General features: G+C 43.7%; 2 protein-coding genes across 5 annotated transcripts in view; one reads left to right on the top strand and one right to left on the bottom strand.

Moving 5' to 3' along the window:
- Positions 1 to 857: 857 nt before the first annotated feature.
- st6galnac5b (ST6 (alpha-N-acetyl-neuraminyl-2,3-beta-galactosyl-1,3)-N-acetylgalactosaminide alpha-2,6-sialyltransferase 5b) lies at positions 858 to 20,206 on the bottom strand. Its single transcript, XM_060067968.1, has 5 exons — positions 19,792 to 20,206; positions 14,954 to 15,151; positions 6,465 to 6,874; positions 2,431 to 2,538; positions 858 to 1,464 (listed from the first exon to the last, which is right to left on the bottom strand). Exons 1-5 carry the CDS (start codon positions 19,804 to 19,806, stop codon positions 1,128 to 1,130), a joined length of 1,068 nt encoding a protein of 355 aa, XP_059923951.1. The 5' UTR covers positions 19,807 to 20,206; the 3' UTR covers positions 858 to 1,127.
- Positions 20,207 to 22,058: 1,852 nt separating this feature from the next.
- Positions 22,059 to 23,629, top strand: part of slc44a5b (solute carrier family 44 member 5b) — a 37,404-nt gene continuing 35,833 nt past the window's right edge. For 2 of the 4 annotated variants that reach the window (XM_060067944.1, XM_060067945.1), the window contains exon 1: positions 22,060 to 22,433. In XM_060067944.1, the coding sequence (XP_059923927.1) occupies positions 22,397 to 22,433 (37 nt within the window). In that variant the 5' untranslated portion in view covers positions 22,060 to 22,396. Of the gene's footprint in view, positions 22,434 to 23,629 lie in introns of all 4 variants that reach the window. The other 2 variants (XM_060067943.1, XM_060067946.1) reach the window with 2 other exon arrangements.

Raw genomic sequence — 23,629 nt, 5'->3', positions numbered from 1 at the left:
GCATCACCCCTTGTATTCTTCTGATTAGTCGTAGTGTTATCCAATGTGTGTTATCCAGTGATATTTTCCAATGCATGCTTGGTGCCGCTGTCACGTTAAAATTGTACCGGGGGCGAAAATTGTACCGGCCTACGTCATCAGTTGTTGACAAATTCCAAACCTGCCGGGCAACAGGCGATCGCGTCGAATGACGTAGGAAGGTTCTTGAACATTCGCAAACTTTCATGCTCGTTCATTGCACTCCTTCATTGAGCGTGACAAGACAGGTTTTTGAAACCTGCTTTAAACACTCAGTTTACTAGATAAATTCGATTAAACAATTCAATGCAATACAAATATAAAGTAAAAACAAGTGTTATCTAGCGATCCGTTATCTGTATTATGTTATTTGGTGTTCGGCAACATAAGCGCGAATGGTTTTTGAAACCTGCTTTAAACACTCAGTTTACTAGCTAAATTCGATTAAACAATTCAATACAATACAAATATAAAGTAAAAACAAGTGTTATCTAGCGATCCGTTATCTGTATAATGTTATTTCGTCTTTGGAAACATGAGCCGAATGTTTTTTGAAACCTGCTCGGCAACGGACAACCCAATCAAATCAGTTGTGACGTAGGGCGGTACAATTTTCGCCCCCCGTACAATTTTAACGTGACACCGCCCCCCGAGTTGGGCCATTTTCATTACTTGTTGCCAGACCCTACAGCTTTCTAGATGTGGGTCTGGATTTCCAGGCTAAGCCTCCCTCAATTTACATCATCAAAATGACACAATGATGATAACAAATGTTAAAAAGTGTCCGTTAAAAAAAAGGAACATTTATTGCCCTTTTTTATTGAAATCACAGCAAAAAAAATAATAAATAAAAATCGTCCGATACTGAAAAAAATATCGGCCGATACGATACAAGTAAAAACCGCAAATATCAGCCGTTAATATCGGCCGGCCGATATATTGGTCGATCACAAGTTAGCAGTTGTGGAATATCAATATTTTGCAAGGGATTGTATCGAAGTTAGAAAATCCAGTATTGTGTAAACAGTAACAAACACACACACACACACACACACACACACACACACACTTGCCTGCCTGCTTATTGATCTGTCTATCTGTCCACCTGCCTATCTATTGACCTGTCTGCTTGCCTGTCTGTCGATCTGACTGTTTATCTGTACATCCGTATGTCTGGAGTCTGGCACCGGCTGAAGCTGTCGTGTGTCGGAGGTGTTGGTTGCCATTGCGTCGGGGGCGGGGCTTCGCGGCGTCCAGTCCGGCTGTTGGAAGCGGATGGGGTGGGTGCGAGCCCAGCTGGCGAACACCGACTTCTCTGTGACGAAGCGGTGGCTGCCCTTCTGGCTGCGCTCGTTGGACAGGTAGGTGGAGCACTCGCTCCGCCCCCGGGGCTCGTAGTAGTGGTACGGCACCGAGGGCCGCTGGGTGGAGGAGCTGCTGGCGGGGCTGGAGGTTGAGGAGGGAACAGGGGGAGACCAGGGCGGTGCATCAAAAGGGGAGAGAGAGAGAGAGAGAGAGAGAGAGAGAGAGAGAGAGAGAGAGAGAGAGAGAGAGAGAGAGAGAGAGAGAGAGAGAGAGAGAGAAACAGAGCGAGAGTGAGAGAGAGGCGTTGTTTTTATTACAAGGAGGGGGACGGAAGACGTGATGGAAAAGATCAAACAGGTGGAGTTAAGCATAGCCAGAAAGAAGACTACAAACCCAATTTAATTTGTCTGGGACTGCCCCTGACAGATGAGGGATATCTCTCTCTCTCTCTCTCTCTCTCTCTCTCTCTCTCTCTCTCTCTCTCTCTCGCTCTCTCTCTCTCTCTCTCTCTCTCTCTCTCTCTCTCTCTCTCTCTCTCTCTCTCGCTCTCTCTCTCTCTCGCTCTCGCTCTCTCTCTATCTCCCTTCCGTTCTCTCTCTATCGCCCTCTCGCTCTCTCTCTCTTCCTCTCTCTCTCTCTCTCTCGCACTCTCTTCCGTTCTCTCTCTATCTCTCTCTCTCTCTCTTCCTCTCTCTCCTCTATGTATCCATCTATCTCACTATATATATATTAATCTAGCTCTTTATTTCTATCTATCTATCTATCTCTCTATCTCTCTATCTATCTCTCTATCTATCTATCTATCTATCTATCTATCTATCTATCTATCTATCTATCTATCTATCTATCTCTCTATCTATCTCTCTATCTATCTATCTATCTATCTATCTATCTATCTATCTATCTATCTATCCATCTATCGGTTGTCCCTTACTTCTTATAGGAATGACGTTGAAGAATATCGGCCTGTGTCAATCGTACTGACAATATCGTATGAGAGACCAATTGGTCAGTACAGGGGGATAAACAATGTTCTCCCGATTCCCTGAGATGCTTCTAAGGCACAGGATGATTATGCAGTGTGATGTGAAGAAACACATCGCCTACCTGCAGAAATCAGGAGGCACCATGCCAAACACGTTGATGGAGCCACACAGCTCCGTGGCGAGGCTCATGGTGAACCAGCCGGTACTCAGCCACGACTTGGAACCCTTCCTATTGGACGGCAGAACAACACCGTTTGCTGCAAATGCTATTGATTTCGGTGGGAATGTCACACATCTTATTCAAAGATTTGAATTTCCTTTGTTTTACTGTAGTTTCGTAGCGATCATTCTGGTGCTTCTCCTATAGGCAGCACCCACACTAGGGAACCGATATGGGCACGGTAGTAACGGCTGATTGTGGTTCTCTGCAGGCGTTTGCTATCTCAAAGGACAGACGAACTGCCTTTGGCAATGCTACACCTTTTCATAATGTACTTTGTAAGAGGTTGTTTGTGCGCCTGAATGTGTATGTGTGCATGCGCCCGTTGATGTGTGTGTGTGTGTGTGTGTGTGTGTGTGTGTGTGTGTGTGTGTGTGTGTGTGTGTGTGTGTGTGTGTGTGTGTGTGTGTGTGTGTGTGTGTGTGTGTGTGTGTGTGTGTGTGTGTGTGTCTGTGTCTGTATGTGTGCATGCAAGAAAGGTTATAATACAGTAAGCTGCATCTCGCGGCCATCTGACCTAGAGAGATACAGTTCCTGGCAGCTGTGCCATCTCCAGTCTATGATCGTGTTTGCTTGTTCCTGGTCCACGACCGCCGGAGGGGTGGTGTGGTTGGCTTACACGGTTCCAACCAGTCAACCCCCATGATCACCTTTGTTTGTGCTGTCCAATGCATGCATGCACCCACCGATTAATGATAAATTAAAGTGAAACACTGTCGACGTTGTGTGATCATTACGCATCTTCTTTTGTGCGTCTAATTCATACCAAATGTTAGGTTAATGATGTGTGAGATTGTCCGTCATTGTGCATAACAATTACTGACTAGAAAATGCATTTCCTGCAGAAAATGCGGTGAGTGCTGTCTTACAAAGTGAGGTTTAAAACATTTTTTAATAAAGCCACATAGATTAAGACATAAAGAAACATTAAATGGCTTAAATCAAGTGAAGGGATTTGAGAAAGAGCTCAAAAGAAAGAGACGGTTGAAAATAGATTTAATTACGTCTTAAACAGTTCCAGTACCTGTCTTAAAAAGTATAAAATATTTAAAAAATCTGAAAAGTAGCGCGTGATTCCAAGCTATTCTGAATATTTTAAAATTTGAAGGTGAAGAAAGAAAGAAAGAAAGAAAGAAAGAAAGAAAGAAAGAAAGAAAGAAAGAAAGAAAGAAAGAGAGAGAGAGAGAGAGAGAGAGAGAGAGAGAGAGAGAGAGAAGAAAGAAACTTATGAAGAACAATCGTTGAGCGCTGCATGCAGCACTCACCTCATTTATACTGTTTATGCTGTTTTTTGCAAATTGTACTGGACCTCATCCAAAATAGCATCAAACTTCTGCGTATTTTGAATCCTAACTGCGCGTTCACATCAGAAGCGAATTCAGCTGCCAAACCGGAAGTCATTCACTTACTTTTACTGACAGCCAATCGGAATATAGACGCTATTCGCTTGCGTGGATCCCAGGGAACACCGAACACAGGCACTTTCGTCCCTACATATTTTTTTGGTTCCTACTGAAAAATTAATCGCGGCTTTAACTGGGCACCCGGTGTTGTATGATCCGAACCTTTTTCATTTCAGAGATCGCAACAAAAAGGCTCTGACTTGGGCGGAGGTGTCACGCTTGGTTGGTTGGTCTGGTGTGTGAATTAATGAAACGTTTTAGATTATTGTAAAATAGGCGCGATACATGCCTGCTAACCGAGATCCTAGCATACTAATCTTCCTTGCTCTGAATGGGACGATATTGTTCTCAAATATCGAAAATACATACGCTGTGCAAAGGAATAATATGTTGTGCAAAGGAATAATGCACGCATACTAATCCAATAATAATGCAAATGAATAATGCACGGGACAAACGTGTCACTTCAATGCAGTTTAATTGAGGATAGACAGCTGACAAATGACCATTTAGCAGACGCTTTTATCCAAAGCGACTTACAATAAGTACATTCGTCATAAGAAGTGAAACAATATATCGCTGTCAGTGACAGTGATAATGTCAGCTGTGTTTTCTGTTTTGTGTTCAATAGTTAATGAGTGCAACATCCACAGTGATTTTGATACTAAGTGATGATAAGCGGGAGTATTCTTCTTCTTTTTTCTTTCTTTTTTTTTGCTTCTGTTGAGATCAACACGGCCGCCGAACGTACTGCAGGCCACCGGACTGGTTTCACCAGTCTATAATGCTGTTCCTATTCTGCGTTGTATGGTATCCCTTGACAGGAGGTTTTTCCGGGATTTCATGGAGCAGAATTTTGAACATGTATAGCTGTGTTGCTGAGGAGTCGTATAGGCTCACAGCGGACAGAGGAGCATGCTTGTTGAAGGTGGGAATTTTGACCTTCTTACCAAGCCGCATATTGTCGGTGAACTGCATCCCGATGTCATTGGGTGTGGTTTCGTTGAGGATCTTCCAGACATGAATGATCATATATCTCTCTCTTCTGCTCTGCAGGGATAGAAGGTTCAGCGCAGAGAGTCTCTCCCAGTAGTCAAGGTCCCCTGTTCCAGCGATGCGCCGGATGAAGTTGCGCTGGACATCCTCGATTGTCTGGATGTCTGACACCTTTACAGGCTTCCAGAGGGGGCAGCAGTATTCTACCCTGCTTCGGATTAGTGACTTGTAAAGTTGAAGCAAGACAGGTTTGGAGCGGTCTTTGAAGACTCCAAGAACCCATGAAGCAGTCTTTATAGCACCAGCCAACATCTTGTTGATGTGAGGGGTCCATTTATAGTCGGATGACAGTTCTACACCGAGATCTCTTGCAGACTTTTGGGGTTAAGGATGTGCCCACTTGGTGTGGCGTACTCCGAGAGATGTGATGTAAAGGGAAGCTCGTCAAGCATGGTAGATTTGTTTGTCCTGTACCGAAGCAACATGAACTTGTCCTGGTGTAGCACCATGTTGTTCTTCTTGGACCATTAAATTATGCTGTCAAGGTCTTCTTGGACAATCTCTGCATCCTCGGAGACGTCGATTTTTCTCTGGATCTTGGTGTCATCTGCGAAACTACCAGGGTCGCAGCTTTGTGGAGGTCGTTGATATAGAGTATATGATAAACAGGATCGGTCCTAGTACCGAGCCCTGTGGGACACCGCTGATAACAGGTTTAGGATCTGTATTTATGGAAAATATTTGCGATCTAGAACATTCGTATTTAAGCGTTTTTCGTTTTCATTTGCTCTCCTTACCACCAATCTAACCGACCAATCGTGTGTAGTCATGTTTTAAACAAAACACATTTTTGAAATCGTCACATACACAAACTAATCGACAAGACGAGGGGTAAATGACAAGGGATATATCTCTTGTCTTTTATCCCTCCATTCCCGCTAATCCCCACTATTCATGGAGCCTGAGGTGAATCATTTTTAATTAAATAGTCTAGATAGATAGAAAGCCTAGTCAAGTCTTTATTAATACCAAACGACACAAATCGTCGGGAATTCATTTAGGTGATTCGGCTCACACAGGACAGTAGCCTACAAGACCACACAGAACAAGGGAGACAAGTCTGACTGGACATACACAAAATACATCACATTAAAACTAGACACTGTAAATTTAGATTTACATCTGTTCATAGTTCAGTGGCTATTGGCCACGTCGGTTCCTTTCGGTCTGCATCTATTCAAGATTCCCTCCACAACAAAACCACACATTCTCACTCAACATCCATAACCCCCATGCCTTCCTACCCAAAACAACTCTTCTCAAAACCCACCTCTTCAAACTTTCGTACTGCATGTGACCCAACCCCCCCCCCCCCCCTCTTGTTTGCATGGTCGTCTCTGTGTGTTACTTTTGTTGTCATGTTTTATTTAGTCATTTGGTTTTCTACGTTCCTGCCCACATTTTCGACGTGTCCTTGAGTTTGAAAGGTGCTACGTAAATCAAATGTATTATTATTTTTACTGTTATTATTATTACCTGTCCATGCCCGTCTCGTTTTTGAAGAGCTCGTCCAGGCTCAGCATCTTGCGCTGGGACACCACGTACAGCTTGTGTTTGGGCAGCAGCCGCTTCACGAGCTTCAGGCTGTTGAACATGGTGCCCTTCCCGTCCCTCCGCATGCTGCTGCTGGGCCCCCAGAAGATGAACACGGTGTCCTGGCTGGCGTTGAGCAGCTCCTGCCGTCTGCTTAGCACCCTGGTGAGGCTGGAGTGTGCCACCACGCGCAGGTCGGTGCGATGGCCCACGTCCCGCTGGAAGTGGGCGCTGGGGGCGTCGTTCATGCGGATGACGCACTGGGCGCGGTCGATCTCCTCGCCCCGCCTGCCGCCGGTCAGCTGGCCCGAGCTGCTGACCAGCGAGCAACTGCTGCAGTGCATCTTCAGTGGCTGGTGGGGGGGGGGGGGGGCAAGGGTCAAAGGATGAAAGGTTAAAGGTCAAACTATCCTTGCAGCAAAACAAATTATGCACAGCAGCAAAGTCGATTTTCAGAGAGAACACTCCTTTTGGAGTGTAAATATACGGTTACAGAAGCTAACCCATACACAAACACGTCGACACGTTGAACAATGAAGGGACTTCTGGGAATATGCATCCATTCACAATGTCCACAACCTATTTGGAGCAGGTATCCTTGTGCAAGAGGCCTGGCTCAAAAGCAGGTTTCTGAATTCACTGCACGTTGCTTTTGATAAAGCATCTCTTAAAATGTGGTCGATAGGGTTTACATGTGGTCCATAGTGTTTAAATGTGGTCCATAGTGTTTAAATGTGGGCGATAGTGTTTAAATGTGGACGATAGTGTTTAAATGTGGTCGATAGGGTTTACGTGTGGTCCATAGTGTTTAAATGTGGGTGATAGTGTTTAAATGTGGGCGATAGTGTTTACATGTGGTCGATAGGGTTTACATGTGGTCCATAGTGTTTAAATATGGTCGATAGTGTTTAAATGTGGTCGATAGTGTTTACATGTGGTCGATATTGTTTAAATGTGATCGATAGTGTTTAAATATGGTCGATAGTGTTTAAATGTTCTTTTCCCTCACTCTCCACCTCATCCCTAACTCTCCACCTCAAGCTGGTGTGTAGTGAGCGTTCTGGCACCGATTGGCTGCCGTGCATCACCCAAGTGGGTGCTACATATTGGTGGTGGTTAGTGAGGTCCCCCCTTCACTTTAGGCGTCTTTGAGTGTTATTAATTATTATTATTCTTCATGTTTAACCTCTGTTTTCCTTTTATTCCTAGTCTGTTTTACATAGTTTTGAATGATGACTATATGCTCTGTAAGGTGACCTTGGGTGTCTTGAAAGGCGCCTCTAAATTAAATGTATTATTATTATTTATTATTATTAAAAGACTCAATATGAATAGAAGGAAAGATGAACCAATACATGATGTACAATGACTTTCACCAACAGTTCCCCTGTTGACAAAAAAAGAGGTCATAGCAGTGATAGATTTATTTTCAGATAGACTTACCAATCTGAAAAAGTAATAAGAAAAAGGACAGCTACCAATATCTGCAATATAAAGCCATTTAACCACATTGGAATCAGAAGCAGAAAATAATTGGTGTGATGAGGTTTAAAAAATGCTTGCATTGAGGTATTGATTTAGTATGCCAAAGCCTAGATTGTATATGGTACTGTCAAACCTCATTATTATCATTCTGATTTCACAATGCAGTGAGGATCACACTTGTCTCTGGGATGGGAAAGTGATTGTGCACTTTCATAATGCATGCAGGTATTATTACACGCGCCCCAGGCTCTGCCCTTATTGTCCTATGAACATCATTTTTCAAAGAGACATAATGGTTGAAGTGCCGGTGTATTTGTGGATGTCTCTCTGAGTGGCTTTATGTGTGTGTCTGTCTATGTGTGCCTTACAGTGTGTGTGCTTGCATATGTCTTTGTGAGGGTGCTAATTTGTGTGTGTGTGTGTGTGTGTGTGTGTGTGTGTCTTTGTGTAAGTGTGTGGCTGAGTGTTTTTGGATCTGACTCAGAACATCCCTGGAGACAATATATTCAGAGGTCCTGGGGCGATAATATACTCAATCAGAATGCAGCATTTGGTTTCTAGTTTTGGATCAGAAACACAAAACCTCCTCCACTCTATCCAACCCTCCATCTGGATGGTATCAAAAGAAAAAAAAACCTTTGCAGCATGAGATCAACCCAGATCCCAAGATCTGAATCAAAACCCTCTGCTTCCATCCCTGATACGGTAGAAGAGGACTCAAAGGGTGCCATTTAATTGTGTCAAAATACCCTCCATAACGTGCCTCAGTACAGGAACGGAACCAGACAGGACAGTGGGCAGGTTTGAACAATGGCACCGTGAAAGCCACCCTGAAATAATGCGCGTGTCCTTGTCGCTGATGCTAAGTACCATCAGCGGTTGATGCTCATATCTGCCCACAGCTCGATATATTTCAACGGAATAAAAACCTGGGAAGCACATCTCTTTAACGACTTTTACACTCCCTTCATCAGAACTGTTCAGGCTGAAGGCAGGATGCTGCTCGACACTCCCGCTTGGGATGAATGACTTCAATAAAGGTCTTTCTGGATGCATGAATGAATGAATGAATGGATTGATTGCATGGATCAATGGTTGGAGAAAGAGGGACCTCACCTGCGGGGATAATTCAGAGTAAGCATTTGTAAGTACATACGCTGTCCTAACATACTAACCCACATTATCTGTCATTCACATAGTCAGTCCGTCACCCAACATTCACTGCTTTTTTTTTTTTAAACAATCTACTTTTTTGGTGCAATAACCTAATCCACCGCTTAATTTAACTGCAAATTTAATTTATTTAACTGCTAATTTCTGCGAATGTCATCTGTCATTTATCATTTATTTATTTATCCACTGTATGACTGACAATACAATGCCATATACAGCCATATATCTATATTTATCCTCTATACAGTCCTCTACATTTATTTTATTTTATTTTACTTGAATCCTGTTTTACTTATATTCTTATCTCTACTTTCAATATTAGCTAAGAGTTTATTGTTTACTGTAATTGTTTACTTTTTATATTTAGCTAAGAGTTTATTGTTTTATCTTATATTGTATATATATTGTTTTGTGTTTCTTTAAGCTACTGGAAATTCAATTTCCTTGAGGGAGTCATCCCAAAAGGATCAATAAAGCAAAGTCTAAGTCTAACACACAGTGATTAAAATTTTTCATTCACAGACTTATTGGCTCACTCACTCACTCACATAGTCATGCGAGGATCATCAAGTTCAATCGACCATCAAGTTTGTTTTTCTGGTCTCTCATAACTGTGTGGGCTGTGGGCAGATACATCAGGACGTTTAGATTCAGCAGAGACCATCAAGTCATGTGTTAAGGTATAGATGAAGCAATCACTGCTGTAGGATTTGAGTCCAGGGGGCAGAAAGTGATATTAGTCTACATTTGTTGTGCCTGCACTGCAGTACTCTGGAGTTGTATGTAACATTCTGCTACAAACAGGATTCGATGCAGGAAATTTTGCATCATTTCATTTACACTATAATGAAAAAAATACACAACAACACACATGCCAAAACTACAAAAAGTCTAGCTCATAATATCTCCTTTCAGAACTCATTTGTTTATGCAGTATTCTTCACAGTGTAATGTGCTGCCATTATTGCTGGGTAATCTAATATATGCACCAGCAGCCTAAATTTGATCCTCAACCACATAAAAGCTGCCCGTTTCACTCCTTCATTTCCAACAGTGCTAAGGTGATTAATGTGTCTTAGGGGCTCTCGGTTACATCAGCAAAGTAATCCCGGTCCCACAGACCTCCCATGAAATCCCTCCCCATACCAGCGCGGAATGTACCCACAGGTCATTATGGGGCTATATAAAGACACCGGCACAGTAAATGGGTCTCTCCTTGCCACTGTAAGCACCCTCCCGCTCTAATGAGTGCAATATATCGCATGTATGGGCACGCATGGGATTCCTGGGGCAAACCATGGGTGTGTGTGCCTTGGTGTATGTGTACGACTGTGAGGTGGTTGTGTGTGTGTGTGTGTGTGTGTGTGTGTTTGAGAGAGAGAGAGAGAGAGAGAGAGAGAGAGAGAGAGAGAGAGAGAGAGAGAGAGAGCGAGAGAGAGAGAATCAAAGAGACAGGAAACTTGTCTGATATCAGGCTCCTTGGTCAGAGCCAGTCCTTACATGACCCCCTCCACCTGGCCCTCCCCCCACACCACACACACATCCTTCCTATCTCCCTCTCAGCGACGGAGTGGTACAGGGCTATTATGGCTTCCGCTCGCTACGGTTTCAGAGTGAACCGTGTTTCCGGCCCAGACTTAGACAGTGTCTGTACGCCATGATTAGGGAACTGGGACCTCCTCTGGGCTCGACCAGAGTGTCACTACAAAAACCAGCGAGACAACAGAACACAGAACCATCCCGGTCCATCCAGACACTAGGCTGCCCACTGGAGAGACTGAGATAGTGGCGCTGAGATAAAATATGTACCAGGCCAAAGAAGCTCTAGCAGCCATATCTGTGACTCACTGAACCCCTTCAGAAAACGACTGTTCCATGTGTCTCATAAGAAATACATATATCTGATAATGGGTGGGATAATGTTAGGATTGGGCAGAATTGTTGGGGGAATAAAATGTATTGTATGCATTGTATGTATGTTTCTCAGAATCCAAAATGTGATTTTGTTAGGAAAACAAGAGAAAAATACTGTCCAATTGTAGTGATTTTTCTTCTACTAACTGATATTAAAATGACAACTGATACCTTCAGCAACACAATGTCCATAGAGACGCCCCTTGGTAGTGCGTCCCTGTGTCTCTCTCTCACTGGAGAGAAGCGTGGGCAGACATCCATACTGCTCCATTGTTAATACACAAAATGTGCTCATACAGTATCATTAGAAGAACCCTAGAGAGACATACGTCATCCTTAGAGGTTCTTAACAGCTAGGGATCATAGTTCATTTTTAATTCAGACTAACTTGATTCAGTAAATTCACAGTATAGTTTTGAGAAAGCGCATACATTGACTGTATAGTAGAAGTAGTGTGCAACGGCACGCCGACAATTATTTATGCATTCCTATTGGCCTGTGGTTGTATGGACGCTTTGGGAAGTCCCTGGTCTCTTATTGCAAAGTCCTACTGTGCTTCATTGTCCTGTGCGCAGAAGATCTCTTCTATCCCTTTTGTTTATGCAGTTATCATCTGCAAGTATATGGAGTTATTTCTTCTTCTACAAATATTTTGGTTATGGTGCTGTATATGTGTACTGAAAGAATAGGCTATATTATATGTCGACATGTATATAAAGTTTGCATTGCATTCAAACTAGGGGCTTAAGGACACAAAACATCCCACATTGACGACGTCCACACGCACAAATGCAAAATCCAATGCAAAATAGTTGGGCCACAATTTCTTTGATCAAAGTGCAATATCCCCTCAATGGTTCATGCAATGGACAAGTCGTGTACTCTTTCTAGGACTGTTAGAAAACCACTGATTTCTGAATGTAAAGTGCTCTACAAATTAAATAAATTATTATTATTTATTATTACTTCCAGTGGATATCTATCATCTTTAAGTCCAGGTCTCATTCAATAATTTATGACAGGCACGTTATAAAAACCTCAATGAATAACTTAAGAAGAGGAGATGTGACCCGGCCCGGAGGAAGCCCGGGGCCCCCGTCTGGAGCCAGGCCCAGACGGAGGGCTCGATGGCGAGCGCCTGGTGGCCGGGTTTGCCACGGAGCCCGGTCGGGCACAGCCCGAACAAACTACGTGGCACCCCCCCTCTCTTCATCCCATAGGCTCACAACCTGTGGGAAGACAGCGAAAGACAGCTTCGCTGCCAGAGAGTGTGTGCCAATTACCGGGGTATCACACTTCTCAGCCTCCCTGGTAAAGTCTACTCCAAGGTGCTGGAAAGGAGGGTTCGGCCGATCGTCAAACCTCAGATTGAAGAGGAACAATGCGGTTTTCGCCCCGGACGTGGAACTACGGACCAGCTCTTCATTCTCGCAAGGATCCTGGAGGGGGCCTGGGAGTATGCCCATCCGGTCTACATGTGTTTTGTGGATCTGGAGAAGGCGTATGACCGGGTCCCCGGGAAAAACTGTGGGAGGAGCTGCGGGAGTATGGGGTAAGGGGGTCTATCCTCAGGGCCATTCAATCTCTGTACTCCCAAAGCGAGAGCTGTGTTTGCGTCCTCGGCAGCCAGTTTCGTTCTCAGTGGGTGCTGGCCTCCGCCAGGGCTGCGCCTTGTCACCGATCCTGTTTGTGATATACATGGACAGGATATCGAGGCGTAGTCGTGGTGGGGTTGCAGTTCGGTGGTCTGAGGATCTCGTCACTGCTTTTTGCAGATGATGTGGTCCTCATTGGATCATCGGCCTGTGACCTTCAGCACTCACTGGATCGGCTGGCGGCCGAGTGTGAAGCAGCTGGGATGAGGATCAGCACCGCCAAATCTGAGGCCATGACTCCCAAGTGAAGGAGTTCAAGTACCTCGGGGTCTTGTTCGCGAGTGAGGGTACTATGGAGCGTGAGATTGGCCGGAGAATCGGAGCAGCGGGGGCGGTATTGCGTTCGCTTTACCGCACCGTTGTTACGAAAAGAGAGCTGCGCCTCAAGGCAAAGCTCTCAATCTACCAGTCGATCTTCGTTCCTATCCTCACCTATGGTCATGAGGGTTGGGTGATGACCGAAAGGACGAGATCGCGGGTACAAGCGGCCGAGATGAGTTTTCTCAGATAGGAGGCTGGCGTCTCCCTTAGGGATAGGGTGAGAAGCTCAGCCATCCGTGAGGAACTCGGATTAGAGCCGCTGCTCCTTTACTTACAAAGGAGTCAGCTGAGGTGGTTCGGGCATCTGGTAAGGATGCCCACTGGGCGCCTCCCTTGGGAGGTGTTTCAGGCACGTCCAGTGGGGAGGAGACCTCGGGGAAGACCCAGGACTAGGTGGAGAGATTATATCTCAACACTGGCCTGGGAACGCCGCGGGATCCCCCCGTCAGAGCTGGTCAATGTGGCCCGGGAAAGGGAAGTCTGGGGCCCCCTGCTTGAGCTGCTCCCCCCGCGACCCGACCCCGGATAAGCGGACGAAGATGAGATGAGATGAGATGAGGCACGTTAATTATGAATTGCAAAGTCTGCTTTACATATCCGTGCATAAAATGATCATACTTAAATCTACTAGGAAGAAAGGAGAGATGGAATTCAATGAGTCAAATATTTTGTATTATTATTATTATAACTAGAGCTTTCGCTCACGCATCCTCTAGTTGTATTTAACAGGGGTAATTGTTAAACTGGATAGTGTAGTAAACTCTGCATGCAAATAAATTATTAAATAGCTTTTACTGTTATCAGGGCTGAAAAGTGCATTGACATTTTAAAATGCAAGGCAACTACTATTGGTTAGTTGAAAATAATAATCATCATCGAGATTAAACATCTGTTCCAATGTCCTGGCCAAGACAGGCTTTAGAAAACTAAAACAGTCTGCAGGGAGGAAGGGGGATATCAATATCGCAAGACATTTTGGGAGGCTCAAGGAGGAGCTTAATATTAAGTTTGAACAACAAAGTGTAGTCTTGTAGTGGACTCTATAGACATAATTCACCATACTGTGTTATTGACATATTTTCGCTGTGTTATAGGGACAATGTCTCTTTAAGATCAAGTCATTTGTGTGTTGATATGCCGGTCGGCGCAATGTTTGAATTTAACGTTTTTTATATGACAAAATGAACGACCTGCCGTTGCTTGTCGAGGTGACAAATTGTGTCTTCCCTTCTTTTGTCGCAATTTCTACAGTCTATAGACAGAATGTCTTACATGGGAGAGTTTTTCGACGGCTGAGCCGTTATATTTAAAAACATAACGCCTTACCTCGGCGAGTGTGTCGCTGCCTTTGTCTTGACGTGCGGTGTGTGCGCGTGCGTGCATTAAAATTCATCAGGGTTACGGCACTTCTTCAGAATAATATCAAAAAACAAGTTATATGTGGTAACGTTGTGCATGCACAACGTTACCACAGCAATCGATTGTGGCGCCCAAGTGATCGTTGTTCAACATAGCCGACCGATTAACACTGCTGTCTTGAGCCAATAGGATGGACAATACTGAATTCACACACCTAAAATAAGAATTTGAGGTGTGACTGAGAGCAATGCCATTGTCAAATGATCTTCTCTAGGATATTTTTTTACACAGAAATACGGAGTGGCAGTTTCTAACGACCAGAAAACACTTTTGCTTATAAACACAACATTTATATTATACAAGTTTCTCTGTAAATTGTCAACCTTGTTTTCCCGCAATCATGGTAGCAATTTACTTAAAATGTTGCACTGAGTAAAAAAAAATCCTCCATAACATTACCTTGTTGTGTTTGTACAGAAAAGATACCGAAACGAAGTGTGACAAAGTGTGTTTGAACATATTAACCTTCTGATCGACGAAACTCTTGTAGCCTCTCAGCACTGTTATTGGATCTGTGGTACTTCTCTTGGGCGGCTCCTCCAGAATAACACCGGCCCCAGGTTGGCTTGATGAGGATGGGGAGGGTGCCCTTGAAGTGTTGTTGTACATCACCATAAAACCGGTCACTGTGGTTATGACGAGTACTCCAATAATCCCCTGTCGCTGGAAAAAATAAAAAAACGTAACACGGAAAAACATAAGAAAATATATGAAAGACCATGACACTCATTTAATTTGCAAATCAAATAGCTGACAGATTTCTAAAAAATGATACTTGTAAACTGATCGCTTCTCTCTTACAGCAAAAGTAGCTTATCTCCTACAGAGTTTGAATTTAAAAGTATTCACTTTTAAACTCTTAATCTCCCACATGCACACGTTTTTTTTTAACTCCCACTCATCACAAATCTAGATCCCGTCGAAATCACCACACAGTGAGAGCTAATTTCATTCTTTAAAGCAATGATGTAATACTTTGTGCAAGATATATCTTTAAATGTTATCCACATACACACACTGAACACACTCATTTCGATTCATTTTCTTCAGTTCCATGAGAACAACTAAACCGCTCCTACGCCCAGAATAAACTGGAACAAGAGACTGCTATACCAAAAATACAAGGTTTCTTGACTTCTTTAATCAAATCAACGATAAATAGACAAACAAAGAAAGCAAAGAATGAGGGGCTGGACAGGGTGGTGAGTCTAGAAGAAGAGATAATTGTCGTGAAATACGGAGGCCAATGATAATTTAACCAACAGTACACACACATTTGAATCAAACAGTTTTACAGCACTCACTGCACACCCACAGCAACCCCCCCCCCATACAGCAGTATGCCCCACAAGAAATATAACAAGGAAAATGGCCCATTCAATTCATTAATTAAGGGCCCACAAGATGTCTGGGAAAGCAGTGGTTGGCTCCTCGTTTAGCGTCTTAGTTTAAAAACTTGCTAGACTTGATCACAGTAGCCTCTCCCAGTTAGAGATATGCATATGACTCGTTGTTCAATACAGATGGCTGTACAGTGGGTACTTGAGGCTTGCGTCTTCAAATGAATGGCAAGATCACACTCACCACTTGTTTCTTCATCATCTGTCACCTCCTCTTGATATAAATTGCCCGACGTCTTTAACACCTGAAGGATTGTCTGTATGCTGTCAACCCGGTTAGCAATGCATCACTACCAGTGCTCTCTCTACTCTTTTACATACTCTATCCTCTTTCATTGGAGTGCCATAAATCTGAACTCAAAACATAGGTAGAGGGGACCCGCCCTCTACCTGGCCTTCCTCCAGAGGGGACCCGCCCTCTACCTGGCCTTCCTCCAGAGGGGACCCGCCCTCTACCTGGCCTTCCTCCAGAGGGGACCCGCCCTCTACCTCGCCTTCCTCCAGTGGGGACCCGCCCTCTACCTCACCTTCCTCCAGAGGGGACCCGCCCTCTACCTCGCCTTCCTCCAGAGGGGACCGGCCCTCTACCTCGCCTTCGCCGGCCTCCTAAAGGGTTCCGCCTTCGCCGCTGCCGGCCTTCAGAGGGGTTTCTTTGCCGCTGCAGGCCTCCTGAGGGACTGAACCCTCATCGTCCTTGCCGCCGGCCTCCTGAAGGGTTCCGCCTTCACCTTCACTCTCTAAACGTATCTGCCACTGCCCATTTAAGGGCAAAAAACTCCAGCTTCCTTGTGGTGTAGTTAGTGATATAATATAAGGCCCCTGCTTTCAAAAACATTTGTTCTTCTTTGGCCTTCTTGATCCTGAGACAACACTGCACCAAGTCCAGCATGACTTGCGTCAATTTCAAGAACAAAGGGTGTCGCAAAGTTAGCATAGCTGAGGATTGGGGCACTGATTTATAACTTGTACAAGGACTGGAACCCCTGCTCGCACTGTTCATTCCACTTCTCCACAACGGAGTATGGAGCCACCACCATTGGGCTTCTATTTGCTTCCAATTACATCTGCAGCAAGACAGTGTAAGGGTGCTGCAAGCTTTAAAGGGGACATATTATGAAAACAACAATTTTCCTGGGATTTGGGTCTCTGGTGCTTCCACACGCATACAAAGTTTGAAAAAAGTCTGTACATGATTTTTTGAGTGAGATATGCATTTCTGAAAGTACCCCGCTTACAGTTACCAAACGAGCGAGTCCGTTTCAGCGCCCCCTCCTACGTAGGAAGGGGGCACACTTGAATATTACCTCCCACTTCCCCACTCTCCTCCAATCAGAGCATAGCTAAGATTTGTGGACCAGCGGACGAGCAGCTCCGGCGGGGTGAACTGCCGCCGAAGCTTCGGCGGCAGTCCGGCAGAGAAAGGGATTGTACTCCCGGAGCTGAGCTGCCGGGCTGCCGCCGAGCTACCCTACCCCCCCCCCCGGACTGCCGCGTCCGGCCGCAGTCGAAGCCGTCCGGCGGTGTACTCCGGGAGCTGAACTGCCGCCGAAGCTGACAGGTCCGGCGCGGGGGAGCTCGGCGGCAGTCCTGCAGCTCAGCTCCCGGGGTACAATCCCTTTCACCTCCATGTCGCCGTTCATGGACTTCAGAGAGTAAAAGGCCAAAGTTCCTTTCCCCCAATTCTTCTCAACCATGGCCGAGATATCCCCCACTACAAATCTTTACTTGTTGTGGATGTACCAGAGACGTCAGATGCAGTCTTTATGATTCATAATATCATCCGAGGCGCACATAGCTTTTGGCCGTGATATTAGATATGATATTATATAAATATCCATGCATAATATTATTATTATTATATTATATTACATAGATATAGAGCTCCTGGAGTCCGCAAACGGCAACAATCCCTTCACCTCCATGATGAGATTCAGTCTGACAGCTCATTGGTCAATGGGCAGCAGCTTTTTTTTGCATTAAAGCTACAGACACCAGAAACAGTGCGCGGTAGGCACGATTTTTTTTCCTAAAAGCTATTTCCAGCAAACAGCTTCAAAAACATGTTTTCTGGAACTCAAATGTTTACTTGTTGGGAAAACACCAACAAGTAAACAAAAAAAACTTTAAAAACTCTACGCCAGGTACTTGACCGCATAATGAAATTATTTCAACTTCAGGTGTATGGTGTTCTTGCAAGCCAGGAACAAGAAAGCAAACAACGGGAAAAAAACACCAGACCAAAAGCCATTAAATTGAACTCAAAAAATTGGGGTTCAGAATGAGTGAAACAATTAAGTGACTCAACAGTATCTCTGACACGGCCTCTTTACAGCCTGGACTGGCAGATTTCAGTCGGGGGAACTCAAAGAGGCAAGCACCAAGCTGAAAAAAACAATTAATGGTAGCAATGCCAAATGATCTTCATGACAAGCAGGCCGGGAACAGACAATTGTTGTCTTACTCAGGCAATGACACCAAGTAACCTATGCAGAGAATTCCCAATCTATTTGCAGCCTTCAACTGCAGTCACAACTTATCCTTGCCTTGTGACTGAAAGCTCTCTATAAATAAATCTGTAATAGTGGAGAGTCTGGACCCGGCGTCCAGTAGGCATGGAAGTTTGAAATACTCTTCTTAAAGGCACCCAGTGCAACTTTCGAGGCTTAAAAATAAACATTCAATTTCTAGTCTTTTTTACACGTAGTAAGTTTCAATAACTCCATACCATTACATACCGACATTTAAGCAGCAAAGATGAGACGTCGTTGTGTGGTGAGAACTGATACAAAATCGATAACAACAACAATGCCGCCATTTTCTTTCTTTTTTGTAACCTACAATAAATAAAGCAGGCTTCCAGTCAATGGAAAAATGGCTTCTCCCCACCGGCGATTGTTGTTGTTTACGATTTTCTATCAGTTCTCACCACACAACGACGTCTCATCTTTGCTCTTTGAATGTCGATATGTAATGGTATGGAGTTATTGAAACTTACTACGTGTAAAAAAGACTAGAAATTGAATGTTTATTTTTCATTGAATGTTTACATAAAGTTGCGCTGGGTGCCTTTAAGCTCCCTCTGCAGCATGGCATCATGTACATGTTCTATAAGCTGATTGTGCAAGATCTGTTCAGCATAATATGATAATATGATCACATTTAAAACATGATAATAGTCCCTGAGAGATTCCCCTTCACTCTGACTGTGCTGGAGAAACTGAAGCTGTGCAGCAACATAAGACTGGGGAGCAACTATAATTTTCAATGTATGGAAAATATATTTTTGAATTGTTTTTGCCTGTTTCAAGAAGGACCTTATGGGTCCTTGAGGGAATATATTCTGCACGTCAAATAAGACCCAGATGCCAAGTTTCCATATTTTTTTTATAAAACGCGGGGGCGGGGGGTGTGGCCGTTGAGGTTTGTCCACGAGTTATGGCGCCCCCTGCGGTCATAGCGGTACATAACTTTTTTTGACCTCCTTGTCTACATGTGCCTGTTTCATCCCTGAGGCGTTCACATTTTGAACCCTTCACTTTAAATATTAAATACTAATATTATTGAAAAAAATAAATAAAAAAATCTGCTATGCTTGTTCTCTAAAAGTGGACACGCATTGATATATTCCAACTTTTTGATAGTGGTTATTTTATTAATAAGTCAACAACTGTTGGAGGAGATAATTACGCAAAATTAGGTGTAATCATTTAAAAATATATATATAAGACACATGATAACAATAGTGTGGCTTGCTTTGCAACCACATATTAATGCGTTACAGTTGAGTTATTTTCATTCTTAACTATGTTAGGAATATATAGCATCGTCATTGCTCAATATAGTGGTCTGTACAGTGGGCGTTTGAGGCATGCGTCTTCAAATGAGTTGCAAAATCACACTCACCACTCGTGTCTTCATTTTCTTTCGCCTCCTCTTATATTGAATTCAATTGCCCGATTTAAGATCGGCTTCAGGTCACAATGGTAAGGTCTAACAACATTTCAGAGACGTCTTTATCACCTAAAGGTGCATGCTGTCGCCCGCGAACGGGGAGGCGATGCTCCACAACCAGCGCAGCGCTTTTACTCTTTTACTCTGTCCTCTAGTGCCTTCAATATCTGAACTCCTCCTCCTCAAGGTCCTAATGGCCTTATCTTTACAAATTCACAGCAACGCTCATACACGGCTTGCTTCACAACTAACTAATACAACGCGGATAAATACGATATATCGCATAGGCTACTTAGATAAGACTTTAAAGGCAACCTGTAACTACTCAAGTATTGTTGACGCGAGTGACGTTAACCCCAACGGGGCGTTGGGCAGAGCTCTAGCATTGTGGTTATAGGTAACGGTCTGGGTTATGGTTAGAGTTTGATAGCCTGTATTAGGTACACTCTGCTTATAACAGTACAGCTTCAACCAAAACGATTTTTTTGTAGCTTTTATAATTAACTGACAAACTAATTATTATTTACATTAAAAGATAGGTGATCAACTTTCACATGATTTTGGGTCAGTTGGCAAAAACAATGTCCTCAAAAATATATGCATGCCTACTCTCTTTTCTGTTTAATGTGATAATTAGTATGTTGACGATTGAGAATAGTATATGCCTGCTGATAAGCAGTGTCCTGTACAGAGTGAATGTGTTTTTTGACATGACATTTAAGATAAATTAATAATTTGACTGATCCTGGATTATGGGGGTTATTTAGGCTAGAGATCCTGAAGGTCCATCACACTGACTAATAAGCCACCAACATCATTGTACAAAGAAAGATGATCGTATGAAGGTTATAGAGGCCTTACAACTGAAATTACAAATGAAAAAGTAGAAAGAAGGTGTTTTATATTGTTGGCTTCACATTTAATAAACGGAAAAGCGAAATAAAACGACAAGCAGGCTATCAACAGACTACAGCATAGCTATGAGATAAAATAATTACAACAAGCAATGGAAGACAGGATAAGATGAGGTGGGAAAAAATAGTTTTGTACTAAGTGCCTTATAAAGTCCCAGAGCACATCCTCATATAGTCATATGATGACTATATGCTCTGTAAGGTGACCTTGGGTCTCTTGAAAGGTGCCTCTAAATTAAATGTATTATTATTATTATTATTATTATTATCCACTCATTACCTTTCGCACGCCGGCCGAGCCCTGGGGTAATACTGGTGATCCAACCCAGCATGGTACTGGGCCGGCCCCCAGCACCCTACTGACCCCTGCGCCGATGAAGGTTTCAGTGTAATGGTCTGAGCCAACAACAGATCGATAGCAAAGCGGCGGGTAGTGCTGAAAAACACTCAAATTCCCAGGGTCCAAACACACTCTGCTGAAAGAATTTACCCCAGTAGAAAACACATAAAGCTTTTATTGGTCAGTTAAGATGCTCTGAAAGATGCTCATTGCTACGCCTATACTATTTTGTTTTTTGACCCTCTGGAAAACTAAATCCCACTACTGCTACAAGTAAGCCTACTTTGTTGGCTTACCTAATGTTTGCACCGATCATAGATGATAACTATTGTGCAGCTGTTACTGGAATTATATGTTGTGGCAAAGAGAGGGAGTTGTGTGTATGTTGGGGGGGGGGGGGGGGGGTGTTGGTGTCTTTATGATTGTGTTTGTATGGTTGTGTGTGTGTGTGTGTGTGTGTGTGTGTGTGTGTGTGTGTGTGTGTGTGTGTGTGTGTGTGTGTGTGTGTGTGTGTATGGTTGTCTGTGTGTATGGTTGTCTGTGTGTGTGTGTGTGTGTGTGTGTGTGTGTGTGTGTGTGTGTGTGTGTGTGTGTGTGTGTGCGTGTGTGTGCGTGTGCGTGTGCGCGCGTGCGTGTGTGAGTGTGTTTGTGCGCGCGCGCCATCGCAAAACTCACTGCAGAGGGCAGTGTTCTTGTACAAAGGACCAGCAAGCGTGGGAATGTTCTCAAAGAATGTGTAGTTGTGGGGTAAAATGCCTTGTAAATTGCGGTATATATACGGATATTATATATATATATGTATACATACATATATATAATATATTATATGATGAACTTGCGGTTTACAGTTTAAAAACTTAAGTCCCACGACGATACGCTGCAAAACACGTACAAACAGTACAAACAATTTCTTAGTTTCAATGATGTGTCACATGGCAACTGCGTAGTTTGATTACAAAGTAGGTCAATGCATCTTTATCCAAACGGAACGATGCCTCAATATACAAGCATTCTTCGATGGATTATAGCCAGGAAAAACGAAATCCATGTCCTCGATGACAATAGAAGATGTTTAATCCTAGCGTCTCCTTTAAGAAATCTTTTTTTCTCTCGCTAGAATAACTAATGACGCTGTCCCGTGCTGTAAACACGGTCGACGCTGTGCTGCGTGGTCTGGCAGCCCGGATCGAGATCTCGGGGTACTGTATTTATCTAGTGACAGGACCATTTAAAACCGTGATTCACCTCGCGTCTCATATGCAAACCCTAAAACCCAAACGGTGCATCCTCTGTACGAAGTGCAATGGCTAGAAAGACGGACATTCCTTCTTCTTACTATGGTGAGTGGAGCCGTCTTTGTTAAACGCAGTCTTTCCTCTCCACAGGACAACAAAGGATAATTCTTCATGGACCCGATCATCTTTAGACCTCTGTCGATTCATATCAGCTGTTCTGTTTGGCTTTACAGTAAAAGTGTGCCGAATGGACAGTATGGTTCTGTATGCGTACGTTTTGGTAATAAGCAGATGTAACGTTATCTAATAGCGGACTTTTCCTCATCATATATAGCCTATATTCAGAATGCAACGTTTGACCAATTATAGTTAACGATGTAAATAGCTGTTGTATGTAGACCCTGATGAAATGTAGAATTGCAAAAGACCTAGGCTCTGTAGGTGTATGCTGGTATAAGCGTAAACGTGCATGATAATTTAGCTGTCAACGACAATGGATTTTGTGGTATTTGTCATGCGTTGGTGCCTAGAGATCCTTTAAAACGAGACAAAGCCTAATATTGATCAATTAGTCGGCTATTACAATTGAATAGCAGAATAGTAGTTCAATGCATTCAGAGACGATTATCAAAGGCAATTTTAATAGCAAGTTCATGATTGTGTGCGACATTCAGTTGCTTGGCAGATGTAAATAATCGTATAAACAGTATGCCTATGCCTTATCAAGCCTCGGTTTCTTACCTAATATGTGTGTAAATCGGGGTTTTACTCCTCATACACAAGAGCCTACAACATGGATTTAAAATGTCAATGTTTTAATGGGACTTTCCCAGTATTTTGCTTGCATTCAGATTTTCCACAAGAACAGAACTATTACTTATTAGTAAGTAACCAACACATTGCACCTTCCAAGCTGTCAAGTTTAGCACTGACATTCACACTCACATCCATGGCTGGGCACAACTGTCAGGAAGTGAGTTTGAGCTGCAGGACTTTGCGTCCTCCTCCTCCTCCTCCTCCTCCTGTCTATGCACAACAGTATGCGGCAGGAGAACTTAATGCAGTTCTGTATGTTGATGGAGCTGCACTGCACTGGGTCCATGACTTTCCAACACGCTCGCCAAGGTATCGGCCGGATCTCATGACACCCCAGCCCCCCATAGGCCTGCTGCCAATTAGGGTTCCTTTTCCATCTGTTCTGCTGTCCTGATCTGGGCTTCTGCCAGAGTTCTCACGGGGGGGGGGGGGGGGAGTCGGTGGGATTATTAAAACAGTACAGAGAGGCATATCACCAAGAGCCC

Source organism: Gadus macrocephalus, chromosome 12 (assembly GCF_031168955.1).
Source record: "Gadus macrocephalus chromosome 12, ASM3116895v1".
Classification (NCBI taxonomy): Eukaryota; Metazoa; Chordata; class Actinopteri; order Gadiformes; family Gadidae; genus Gadus; species Gadus macrocephalus.
This window is presented reverse-complemented; position numbering and strand designations above follow the sequence as displayed.

What these genes read in the sequence shown, in the direction of transcription:
- st6galnac5b (XM_060067968.1), bottom strand. An exon ending in AGAGTTTCGTCGATCAGAAG is followed by an intron (nt 6,875 to 14,953) that starts GTTAATATGTTC and finishes CCCCCCCACCAG; the next exon opens with CCACTGAAGATGCACTGCAG. An exon ending in GTGCCTCCTGATTTCTGCAG is followed by an intron (nt 1,465 to 2,430) that starts GTAGGCGATGTG and finishes CTCAACCTCCAG; the next exon opens with CCCCGCCAGCAGCTCCTCCA.